At 35.9% G+C, this 13,128-nt stretch overlaps 1 protein-coding gene across 2 annotated transcripts in view; it reads right to left on the bottom strand.

The window, feature by feature from the left end:
- The window catches only part of LOC105191805 (tachykinin-like peptides receptor 86C), a 55,722-nt gene that overhangs the window by 26,781 nt on the left and 15,813 nt on the right, over positions 1–13,128 (bottom strand). For both annotated transcript variants that reach the window (XM_011155462.3, XM_025296796.1), the window contains exon 2: positions 8,948–9,161. In XM_011155462.3, the coding sequence (XP_011153764.1) occupies positions 8,948–9,161 (214 nt within the window). The remainder of the gene's footprint in view (positions 1–8,947; positions 9,162–13,128) is intronic.

The raw sequence follows: 13,128 nt of genomic DNA, 5'->3' as shown, positions 1-13,128 counted from the left end.
GCGAATGAGGAGGCTTGTAAATAATGCGTGACCGTGAACACTCCATGAACACGCTTCTAAAGATATATTGTGTCGTTGAAGCATCACCATATATTTATAGCCTGCCATAAATCTCTATAAATTTTCTAAAACATTAATTTCGTGACTATGTACCATTAAATATTTCGTATGTGCAGATATAAATCAGTAACGTGCTTGTATTTATCACAATAAAACATCACGCCAAATGGAATTCGAACATGCTCATAAGGTTGCGACAGTTATTTCAACATGTTTACCTCGTGATAAAAAGATAGAAATACGTTATATCCGATTATAATACAATTATTCACTTTTCTCCCACAATAACAAATATACGATATGATTAAAAAATGCGAAATATAAATTACATGAATTCCATTTTCCTTGAGCTTGAGAAAGAAGATTTATTCAATGAGTTTCATTACCCGAGACACAAGACAAATTACGTTGGAATTTAATCATAATACGATTATTCAGTTGTAAATTTCCCGTATAATTTTAGTTGTTATTTTTCCCGTAAAAGCTTTCGACGTTTTCCTTTCGTACGCAATGTACCTTAACTGCTATTACATTTCGCTAACTTTTAATTCGTACACGAAACTCTTACGAAATTACTCTTGTACTTCGCAAACTGGGAGAAAAGACAGATTAGATTTCTTGTGTCATAAGAAGATACTCTTGTAGATACCTTCTTCGTAGCAGACGCCTCTGCCTCGATGGCTCGAAGGCAAGGAAGCCTTCGAGCATAACTTTCACGGAGAAATGAATCCGAATTAATTTGCATGATACCAACGCTTATACGAGAGAAAAGTAATGCATCTTTTATAGCCATTGTGCTAAAATACTTTCTATACTCCAGAAATATATTCGTATTTAGTAAGCAAACAAATGTTACTCGACCACGTCGTAGTGCATTAAGCATCTGTCATAACGAGTAAAAATTAACGGGTGAAATGAATGGGTGAACGACGCCAGGATACATTTCTCGTACGTAAAAATAGAGGTCATTGTGAGAACGAGTCAGATAACAGTCTACGACCTTCGAACTAATTGCGTCGATAGTCGAAGGCAGAATAAATGGCGAACACGATTGTAAACTTTATCTCGCCCTTGTACTTATGCCCCTGAGGACCGCGTGTGTAACCTTTATCCTTTGCGAAAAAACCAAAATCCGAGATAATCTACCACGGATTATGAGATATACTTCGTTTTATTCCCGCGCATAACATCGAAGTGAAGAACGTGTACACCCTAAGGACAACATTTTAACGGACTTTCGTCGATCGATGGATTTTCGTGCGCAGATGTTTTTAATTTATCGGAAGATCTGCCTTTTAATTGAAATGAAATCCCCGTTTGATCCTCTAATTTTCTTTTATATTCTCGCGGAACGTCTTGACGTTTAAATAACACGTAGTAAGAATATGTTCCTTCGCTTTAAAAGCCGTAATATCTGCTCGCCGTATTATCGTATCGCGTTACGACCGATAATAAAGGGTTAGTAAATCGATAATGCTAAGTGTATCGAGAGCACGTCTCGTTGATTTCACATTTCACGCATGAACGTTTAAATCGTTGTGTAGTAGTCACCTTCACCTGCCTTCTTCTTGCGACTTAATACGGCCGGGTATCACCTCGTATTCGCTGTATTTGCGTAACAAACGAATATCTCGACTCCTCGTCCAGACAGCATTTTTATTAATGAGGCCTTCACTTGAGCTTGTTAATTAATTCAATTTCGCTGGAGGGGAACACTGTCCATCGCACAGGTACACCGCAGACATTGATTAATAATGCCGAGTATCGTTATCCCAGGTGTACGCGTTAGCATTGTGTAACTGGAAACGTACATTCGCGTGACTTAATGTACGCACACACCCACTCATACTCGCGATGCGCGAACAATTCCCTAAAGTTCTACTTTATTTACCGAGTTATTTTGCAGGCGTGCGCGTGCACGCGCGTTTACATTTGCGTCTGAATCTCTCACTGTTATCGTAAAGCGGTTTGTAACGAGCAATACTCGTGAAGTGGACGCTCAATTTTCGCGGTGTTACATTTTGATGCGCATGCATTTGTTAAAGCTTTAAAATCGAGGACAATATTCTGGACAATTGGCCGTCCGTGAAATTGTTCAATTTGCATATATTGGATTGTTCGGAAAGTAATTTCGGTTTTTTGCATGAAAATGAAAGACGATATTTTTAATAGAAAGAAAAGTTTTATTGTATTAAGTATTGACCATTTTGTTCTAACACCATCTTTGAGGTAATAACATGATTCCACACTCGTAGAACTTCTGGTCCTTATTGGCAAAAAACTGAATTAAGTGGTTTTTGACACCTTCATTCGAATCAAAATTTTTACCACCCAAAGAATTTTACAATGACCGAAACAAGTGATAATCGGATGGTGCCAGATCAAATGAATATAGTGGATACGATAGCAAATCCCATCCAAGAGCTAACAGCTTCTGGCGAGTCATTAAACTTGTGTGAAGTCTGGCGTTGTCATGAAACACAACACCTTTTCTGTTCGCCAATTCTGGTCTCTTTTGCTTGATGGGAATCATTCAATTTGTCCAATTGATGATAATACACGTTCGAATCAATCGTTTGATTGTTTGGTAGCAGTTCAAAAAAACCATTCTTTTACAATCCCACTAAACAGAGAGCATCACCTTTTTTGATGGATATCAGCTTTTAATGTGCTTTGAGCTGGTTCATCACGTCTGCTTCATGATCTTTTGCGTTTAATATTGTTGTACACAATCTATTTTTCATCTATGAGTCGCCAGTTATGAGATATTATGCTTCAGAAATGGATTGTTTTCCTCACGTTTCAACAGCAAATCGCAGATAGTAATGTGACGAATCAAATTATTTTCTTTGAGAATATGTGGAACCTAAATATCGAGCTTTAAAATGAAACCAAGTTGTTTCAAATGCTTATGCACGGTCGAATTCGATCGATAAATTCAATCTCTCAATAAATTCTCATATTGTTAAATGACGATTCGCGTCCACCAATGCCCTTATTCGGTTTTCATCAGCCTCAACTGGTCTTTCAAAATATGTGATGCATCTTTGAGCTCGAATTCCCGAAAAAACAAAATTTCGAGAACCAATTCTGACACTGGCGTTCAGTCAACACATCTTCTCCATACACACCTCCCTCCGGCACACAATTTTTTTCTTGCTTGCGTTGCATTTTTGCCTTTATGGTAATAAAAAAGCAAAATATGACGAAAATGCTCAAGTTGGTTTTTCACTTTTGATGCGATGCCAAACAAAAACAACTTAACAGATTCCAAAACAACTTTTTTTCAAATAAAGCTTGAAAGTGCGTTGTAAAAAATATAAAATAATCTTCTGACTTAGAATGAGGTTAACTGTTTAAAAAAAGCGACTAACATCATCTATTTGAAAAAACCGGAATTACTTTCCGAACGACCCAATATATATTGAAATAAAATTCTTTATTTTGATATACAGATTATTTATCATATTTTCTTTTATACATTATTATCTGTAGACATCGCTATAGAATGAATCCTGCAGTGTTAATAATAATAAAACACGTGAAAAATTCCACGTAGCGATCGTGTGAATGAACAACGTTTCACGTGTGTGAAACGTACGTATCGGGAAAATCGTGCGCGACATTAATAGACAGATCACTAAAAAGTGATCCTCCTTATTCAATGTACATTAATAAATATAAAAAGCGCGAGACCTGCGTAACTTATATTATAAAATTATAAAATGATATAATTATAAGGTTATAAAATTATATAATTATAAAATAATCGATTTTCGTTAATCCAATGCAGCCTGTGTACGAAATAGGTCTCATCGGGTGTTATTATGTTTTGATTAATATTTACGCGACAAAAAGTGGGAGAGATTGTATTGTGGAATTCAACTGTAACAAATTCCAACCTCAACGGGAATAACGAAATGCCGCTTTTGTTCGGGGTAATACATTAAGCTCGCTCGATAGGCGAGAGCGAGAGTCGATGGAGCTCTGGTGTTACATGCGGAAGCTAAATCGAGCATTAAACGCTTCTAAAATCGTTCATTCCTTTACAGTTGCTCCACGTGTTAATCCCTCGTTAAGCCGTTTTATGTTGCAGCGAATTAAGTCAGGTGACACAACGACTAAGCGAAAAAGCGATTCAGGAGTTACACCGTTAATTTGATATCGGTTTTCGACAATTGAACCTCCAACTGTCTCTCCAGATATAATTTATCAACACGCGGCACAATGAACGAGATGGGGTAACATGGGATACACAATGCTCAGTAGAAATTCGAGCTTCGTCGTTAAACGTTATTGTTGCCGACGTTTCCATCAAACTAATACGACTTGGAAGATAATTCGAAATATACATCGCGAAATGCCGATTGTATCGCGCTGTGTTGACAATTTCGATCTCGTGCGATTTTAAGAATATACTCCTCCGGTTTTTTCTTAATCATTTTACATTAATCGTCTGTGTGATGTAAACGAGTCGGTTCCCGGACGGTGTTAAAACTGTAAATTAACAACATGATGCGAAAAATACTTATTAGCATAGCAGAAAACAACTGTTTAACCCCGATCAGGGGTGATATTCTTGTTAACAGGTCGATAAATTGATTCGGCGACCTTGAAACTTAAGGGAACTAATGGTCATGCACAAACACGCTCCTGACGACCCTTAGAATTTAATCCTTGCGATAATCCTCGAGGGCAATGACGTAATAAGTAAGATACGGAGAAAGCAATATACACGGCAAATTGACACGATAAGGCTGTTAGGCGACAAAAGATAGAGGCAGGATGCAGATGCGACGTGAAATCGGCAGCGAAAAATGATTAGATATCGGATTTAGATGCAGCATGCTTGATTCAATATTCTCGTATGCATACGCGCTACGCCAGATTTCCTGCGTAATCGAATTTCTCACGTTCGACAAATAGTGGCTTTCCATGTTTTTACTCGCCCACGTACCCAATCGCGCAAGATCCTTGGCGCGATTGAAATATTATTTTGTTTCGTTTTATTTTATTTTATTTTTCTTGTTTTATTTTGTTACACCGCAAGCCAGCAGCAGTCACGCAAGCAAGTCGCGTCACAATTAAAGCATCAAAATGTCGATGAAATTTCGAAGTAAACGTTTTTATCGTGTATATCGATTCTTTACTGGGGAAGTTGCATGAGAATAAAGTCGATGCAGCGAGCGCATGCATATATGCAACGACATATTTGGCATGTATCGATAAGATAAAGCGTGCTTTACGCTCTCTTTGAAGAGTGAAAGGTTATGCAGTGAATGTAAAATAACATTTATATATTAATGATGTATGTACGTGACGTATATATAAAATACAAGTAAAACTTATATAAAACTTACCTTTTTAAACAAAAAGGTAAAAAAAGGCGCCAAGTACAAGCGCAACACGTATTGTGTTATTTTTAGAAGTATCAAACTCAAATTATTTTTTTTAATTTGTCCAATTTTTAATTTTGTCCAATATTTAAAAAAAATATCTTTTTAAAGGTTATGTTATTCAAAATATTCAAGAAAACCTAGCTTACAAGTAAAATTTATCATTCTTTATTAGGACACTGAGTTATATTCGTATGGTTATTTTACTTGTTATTGTAACAAATTAATTATTATAACAATGCAATAAAAAATATTTAATACAAAAAATCTTGGCGCAGCTGCACCAAAAACTATATCGAACTAAAACTTGTTTAATACATATATGATAGCATTTTTATTATAATATATTCTATAATGAAGGTTTATAATTTATTTATTATAATACTATATAAACTTAAATAAAACATTATACCGTATATGTATAAAGAGAATTTACAAGAACACTTTATTATAATAAAAATGCTGTCATGTATGTATTAATCAAGTTTTAGTTCGATATAGTTTTCTAGAGTCAAATTATATATCATTGACATTTCGTCAATTATAATAAGAATAACATCTTTGAATAAAAAAATATCAAAATATGTAGAATATATACACATTCGGTATGTATATTCTATAGTGAAGGTTTATAATTTATTATAATACTATATAAACTTAAATAAAACATTACACCGTATATGTATAGAGAGAATTTACAAGTACATTTTATTATAATAAAAATGCTGTCATATATGTATTAAACAAGTTTTAGTTCGATATAGTTTTTGGTGCAGCCGCGCCAAGAATTTTTGTATTAAATATTTTTTATTGCATTGTTATAATAATTAATTTGTTACAATAACAAGTAAAATAACCATACGAGTATAACTCAGTGTCCTAATAAAGAATGATAAATTTTACTTGTAAGCTAGGTTTTCTTGAATATTTTGAATAACATAACCTTTAAAAAGATATTCTTTTTTAAATATTGGACACTATTAACAAACGTGTTAAATTTTTATAACACGATATAATTTTTACTTTTAAAAGTTTATGTACGTATATTATAATATATATCTTAAAAAAGAAAATAATTTGAATTTGAGATTTCTAAAAATATTAAGTTAAGTATACAATAATCATATATACAGGGTGCACAATTTATCTGAAGACATTGAAATATCTCGAGAACTATGCATTGGATAAAAAAAAAGTGGTTAATGAAAATTTGAAAGTTGTTAGTCTCAAAGGGGGACATCCCAATGATACCCAAAACTCGACCCTCCCACCCCACCCCCTGGGGGGTGGGGTGGGAGGTCGAGTTTGGTATCATTGGATGTCCCCCTTCGAGACTAACAACTTTCATTAACCACTTTTTTTTACCTAATGCATAGTTCTCGAGATATTTCAATGTCTTCAAATAAATCGTGCACCCTGTATATATATATATATATATATATGTTAGGTTTCTCAGTTGGCGCTACTGTTCTAATATATCACTTCTTTTGTACAGTAGAATAGTGTTGCAGAGTTTTATTATAGTTATAAGTTTTACTTGTAAAAATTTATGTACACATATATATATACATTAAAAAAAATAATTTGAGTTTGATACTTCTAAAAATAACACAATACGTGTTGCGCTTGTACTTGGCGGCTTTTTTTTATCTTTTTGTTTAAAAAGGTAAGTTTTATATAAGTTTTACTTGTAAATTTATATCTTACAAAAAATAAGTTTTACTTGTAAAAATTTATGTACACATATATATACATTAAAAAAAATAATTTGAGTTTGATACTTCTAAAAATAACACAATACGTGTTGCGCTTGTACTTGGCGCCTTTTTTTACCTTTTTGTTTAAAAAGGTAAGTTTTATATAAGTTTTACTTGTATTTTATATATATGTCACGTACATACATCATTAATATATAAATGTTATTAATTTATACTTACTTGTTAATTAATCAGCTAAAGCGCGTAATACCTGCACTTATAAATTGTATGAAGCGGTCCTTATAATTGAAGGGCGATCACCCTGGACGACGAGTCAATAAACTCCGGTATTGATTTTTCGATGGCATAGCTCATCACATCGTCTGCTCAGCATCAGCTGATCGGCAATCAAATGACATGCGTCATAACATACCAACGCATACCAACATTTTCACCTTTTTATGCCTTTCTCTTTGACCCCTCTCGCTCGTTCTCTTTCTCGCCTGTTCCCACCCTCCCTCTCTCTCTCCCTCTCTCTCTCTCTCGCTCTCGCTCTCTTTCTCTCTGTCACACATTTTCACCTCCTGTATTCTAGCAAAAAATATTCTTCTCTCTCTTACTCTCTATCGCTTGCTCACTCGCACTCGCTGCTCTTTGCTTCTTCAGCGCGCTCGTAACGCCTCTGGTGTCGGAAAAACGAGATGCACAAATCCCCTCTCCTCGGCGGTCTAGCGTTTCTTTCTTACTTTCTTACTGAATCAAAATTTTCCGTAATTTGGACTTTGTCTTAAAATATATATGCTTGGAGACAACGTACACAAAAAACACTAGGACACTTTTCTTTCTATTTTTTAAGGCTGAATCGATTGGGACTAAAGAAACGTCGATCGGTTCAGTCATTGCTGAGATATGAATATCTCATCTCGTTTCAACTCGCAGTTTCGCGTATAATAGGCACGGCGTGCCTCTTGATAATGGCAGGAAGTGCATGCGAAAGCTAAAAATGCTACAGCTTTCACCCGGATTTATTTTCGGTATATATTGTCGCGCGTTTATGGAACATTTTACTCGCGCTTTCTGAACAAACGCGTCAAGAGGCACGATATAGTACATTTGACTATCTCAGCCTGAGGTCGTGCTCGATATTGATTGTGGACAAATAGCGCAAAAGTCGAGAATCGCGACGCTACGCGCCGCAAGATTTTCCTTCCTGACTTACATGAGTTGCGGTTTAAACACCACAGCTCGCGCGCCTATCTCTCGCCAACGGCGCGTTACTATCTATGGGATCTATGGGATCGAATGTTCGTTTGTCTCCATTTTCTCGAAATATTTCAAAATTAAGCGTAAAACCGACCACGTCTACGAAAAGTGATTGTCCCTTAGTTCATACAAAGAAATCGACGTAGAAAGAAGGAGAGAGTTAGAGAGAAAGAGAGAAAAAAGAGAGATAGTATGTGTATGTGTGTGCGTGCGTGAGAGAGAGAGAGAGAGAAGGAAAGAAAGAAAGAGGAGGGATAAATTAGATCGTATCTGTCGTACAACGTGAGAGAATCGGAGTATTTGCAAGAATGCGCAATACGAGGGAAAACACTCAGTCGCAAATCTCGGGCCGTGTATATTATTTGTTGTCGAATGTAAATGCGCTGCAAATGAATGCGGCCGCTGTAAATGAACAAAATAAGTTCAAAGAATCACGGCGATGTACAAATCGGTCGAGTTCCCTGATGGCTCCGCGCTCGGGCGTTATAAGTATACACGTATATAAAAAATTTTTTCTCATAAAAAACTAACCTGTCGAACGATATTACGACGAGGGTAAAAACGCTGGAGGCGACGGTCACGTGTGCCACGAAGTTGTTGATAGTGCAATATACCGCTCCAAAGGGCCAATCAGAGTTGACGAGAAAGATAAAGTTGAAGCCGCAGTTGAGCGATGACATCATAAGGTCCGCCACGGAGAGATTCACCAAGAAATAATTAGTGATGGTGCGCATTCGCCGGTGAGCTGTAACGAGAAATAGAGGTAAAAAAAGGAAAAAAGGATAATAGGAACGAATAATGAACTTACCGAAGTACCAAGTGAGATGAAAAAAGGAAAAAAGGATAACAGAAATAAATAATGAAGTTATCAAAATAAATAAAGAAGAAGAGAAGAGAGAGAGAGAGAGAGAGAGAGAGAGAGAGAGAGAGAAAAGTGGGAAGTGGGCCGGAAGAGAAGAAATTACACCAACACATTCGAAATAAATTTTCCTGAATATATAAAGACGCTTCAACGTTCTTTTGTTGCCAACTTTTCCATTTCTATTTGGCCGTGATAAATAATAGACTTTCTGCAATATCGTTGTCATGGCTCCAACGCCGTTTCAACGGTCGTTACTAATTTCCGCGCACGTTTCGCGCCGCACGACTGCCGCCGATATTAAAATTCCGCAGAAGATATAGCGTCTATGGCGTATCATGAATGATTCTCAAATGGAGATCCTTAAAAATAATACGCCTGCGCTTGAAAGTATTTGCTGTCGTTATCCGTCGCGTAACTTAACGCGATTCAAGATCCGTATCGTACTGGAGGAGGAGAGTAGAGAATGTTCGCGGAGCATTCATCAATTAGCTCGCGCCTTCTTGAGGAGGCGAACTGAATCTTCTTTCGTTGACAAAACAGTCGGCGAGGTACGTGAAGGCGAGTGCTGTTTGTTCGACCAGATCGTTCGCGATCGAATCGTTATTATTCTACACCTCGTTCTCTCGCTGCCGTCGGAATCGAATAGTCGATCCTCGGTCGTCCAGTTCGCGAATGGATCTGTTTTTGTAAGAATATATTTATCGGGGCGAGAATTATTCCGTATTTACGAGCCCCGCTCGTTGTTCCGATTTTATAACGAAATGAGTAACGTGAATATTCTCAAATTAAAATCCGTGGCATGCAGCATCGCCTTTCACGTCCTCTCCCTATATTTCAGGAACGACCGCAATGTGCGATTATACTTTTACTACACGCGGTGGCGACACATATGTATGTGCTCGTGTATTACGTGCGGAACGACAAGTTCTAATATCATGTTGCATCGCTTGCTTAGAATGTAAATAGTCCTTTGCTGCTGCCGGAAAACTGTTATTACGTCTTACCGTAACTAACAATAGCTCGTCGTGCAAATATTGCTGCACGAGTGAAATATGCAAGCATGAAATACGCACGTGGGTCGTGTCCACCCATTAAGAAGTAAATGTGTCAGTTTGCGTTATTTTTTTCGCCGTTGTACGGCGAAATTACGAGTAATAATGCGCAGTGCTCTTAGCGAGGACTTGCTGAGGCCGTGATGCGCTAAAGGTTTAAGTTGCAAGTTTGAAAAGTTAAGAAAAATCTCTGTCCAAAGGAATAGCATTTGCGAAACACCTTGATGATATGCAGCGATAGAATATAATATTCGCAAGATTAAAAAGTTTCGTAGTAATGAGAGGTGCGAGCGGCTCTTTACGTTTAGGTTTTGAGGAAAATTAAAAAGAACGGCAATTTATTAAACTCAGAGGTTAAATAGATATATGCCGTAAAAGAGTTAACGAGCATGAGTATATTCCGCTTTACGTTTTTAAATCCTAAATATAAAATATATAAAAAAATATATGTATATACATAAGTATTTTTTTAATTTTTGAAGATTCTTAGTTAAAGATGCAACCTTTCGATCAAGTCACAATTATATTTTTGTGCATGGTTTTTGACAGTAAATGCATGGATAAAGTTGCTTCAATCTCAATTTATGATATGGTAAACAAGAAAGGTTTACGATTCTAATTTAATCACATTCTCTCGTCCCACGCAACAAATCGGATAAACACAAATTCACATATTGCATTTATTTATTGTGTTCGCAAAATTAGACAAAATTAGATTTTCTTTTTTCAAACATTTTTTTTGTAAAAATGCGTTTTTTGAGAAATTACATAAAAGTAAAGTATAACTGCTTGTTATTATGGGGAGAATGTGTATGTCTTTTTATTTGGAATAAAAATCAGCGTGAATTCCCGCAACGCGCGTTTTGTTCCCCTAAGGATTGTTCTCATTAAGATAACAAGTCTTGGAATATGAGATTAAAGATAACACGGAAATCCTGAATGAGAACGATATGATTAAATTGCGTCATGTTTTTTTCCCGGTAATTACTTTTTTTTAACGGTAATTTTTCTTTCCCACGCACAGGTATCTCGTGTTAGTTACTTTCGATGAAACAATATTTTCTAGTTAGCGAATTCATCAGATAAATCTCCTGCTGCGAACAAGTAATGAAGCATAACATCTGGTATGACAGAAAATATCTTAGCCGCATCTAAAAATTATGCTTTCAAAATATACAATTTGTCCTTGTCCCATGTGAGCGTGACGTGCGCTATGTTTTTCTATTTCCAATGGGAATAGCGAGCATGTATCGACTGACAGACATTTTTATACGCTGACTAGCCTTCGCGTCTGTATTTCGCGTATTTATCACTCGAGTCGCCGTTCATCGCGCGACATCTTATCTGTTACGACGTAATAAAATTAATCTGTCGAAAATTGCACAATCACGAATACATGCACGATAGCTCTCCCGCGAATTTCCCTCTAATGTATAATACAATATAAAATATGGAAATTTGAATAACAAAGAAATACGACAAAACAATACACATTATTATTAATAATAATACACCCCAGTTATTCCATTTAATGTTATTAACCCCTTAAGCGGCAAGTTGGTTTCGTCTGAATGTGCTCTAGGGGGCAGGAAAAAAGATTCTTTGATTTTCTGTATCCAGGGGTCTTTTGATCGCAGAATACGATTACGTAGTCACAAAATTGTGAAATTCTAAATAGTGGATCCAATATGGCGAATAAAATGTTACATAAGCCAAAAATTGACGTATTTTATAAAAATTTCGTGTTTTTTGTTTTGTGTATAATTTATCAGTGCGAAAATAAAATTTTCAAATTAAAAATTATCGATCATTGACGTTTAAAAAATGGGAAGAAAAATTTAAAAATATATTTTTCAAGATCCTCTGCATTAGCTGGTAAATTTTTATTTACGACCCGAGAATCACAAATTCGTATTTTGCGACCCAAAAAATCCTTAGACAATAAGTTTTAATGAAATAAATCAATTTTCGAATTATGTGACATTTTGTATGCCATATTGGATTCACCATTTTGAATTTGTCAATTTTAACCAAAAATACGTATTCTACGACTCAAAAAACCCTGTATATACAGTTTTAAAACAATTACAACAACGATCTGCAAGAAAATACATTTGACGCCATATGGCGTCAATGTCGCTCAAGGGGTTAATGGTTTGCTAAAACTCCTGTTCGACTCTTATAGTCATACTATCGTGAGTTTAACACGAAACGTTAGATTTCGTGGTAATCCTAATCATCGATCGAATGTTTCATGAAGATCCTGTCGCGATCGCATCACCACCGTCGCAAAGCAACTAGAATCTTTATGATACACTATAACCCGTTTACGGTTAAATTCGCCACGATACCTCCGTAACCATGCGATTTGCGTTGTTCGCGAACGATGAAAATCAACCGCTTGTGAAATGAACGTGAGCGGATTGTAAAGCTACATAGCAACTTCGATGTTATGGAAACTTGCGACATGATATTATTATGATTTATGAATAATTACGTTCATAGTTTCATGAAGGGAGTATTGCCTACACGCTGCTCTTCGCGATAAATTGATAAAAAAGCAACCTGTTGCCTTTATTTTCAGAGTTTTACTTTGCAATTCTCTTTTTTTATTTGTAAACCTTCTCTCTTTCTCTCTTTTTATTTCTCTCACGCGTTCTGTATGCATTGTATTCCGTAGTAGTCGGTTTTATCTTTCTTTTCTCGACTCGATTCGGAGCGATACGCGTATTTCTCTTTTTCCTTTCTCTTCAGAACGCACTGATTCAGTCGAAATTAATATATATCATATATTACTT

The sequence above is a fragment of the Harpegnathos saltator genome, unplaced genomic scaffold (genome assembly GCF_003227715.2).
Source record: "Harpegnathos saltator strain DR-91 unplaced genomic scaffold, Hsal_v8.6 scaffold16, whole genome shotgun sequence".
NCBI classification, from domain to species: Eukaryota; Metazoa; Arthropoda; class Insecta; order Hymenoptera; family Formicidae; genus Harpegnathos; species Harpegnathos saltator.
This window is presented reverse-complemented; position numbering and strand designations above follow the sequence as displayed.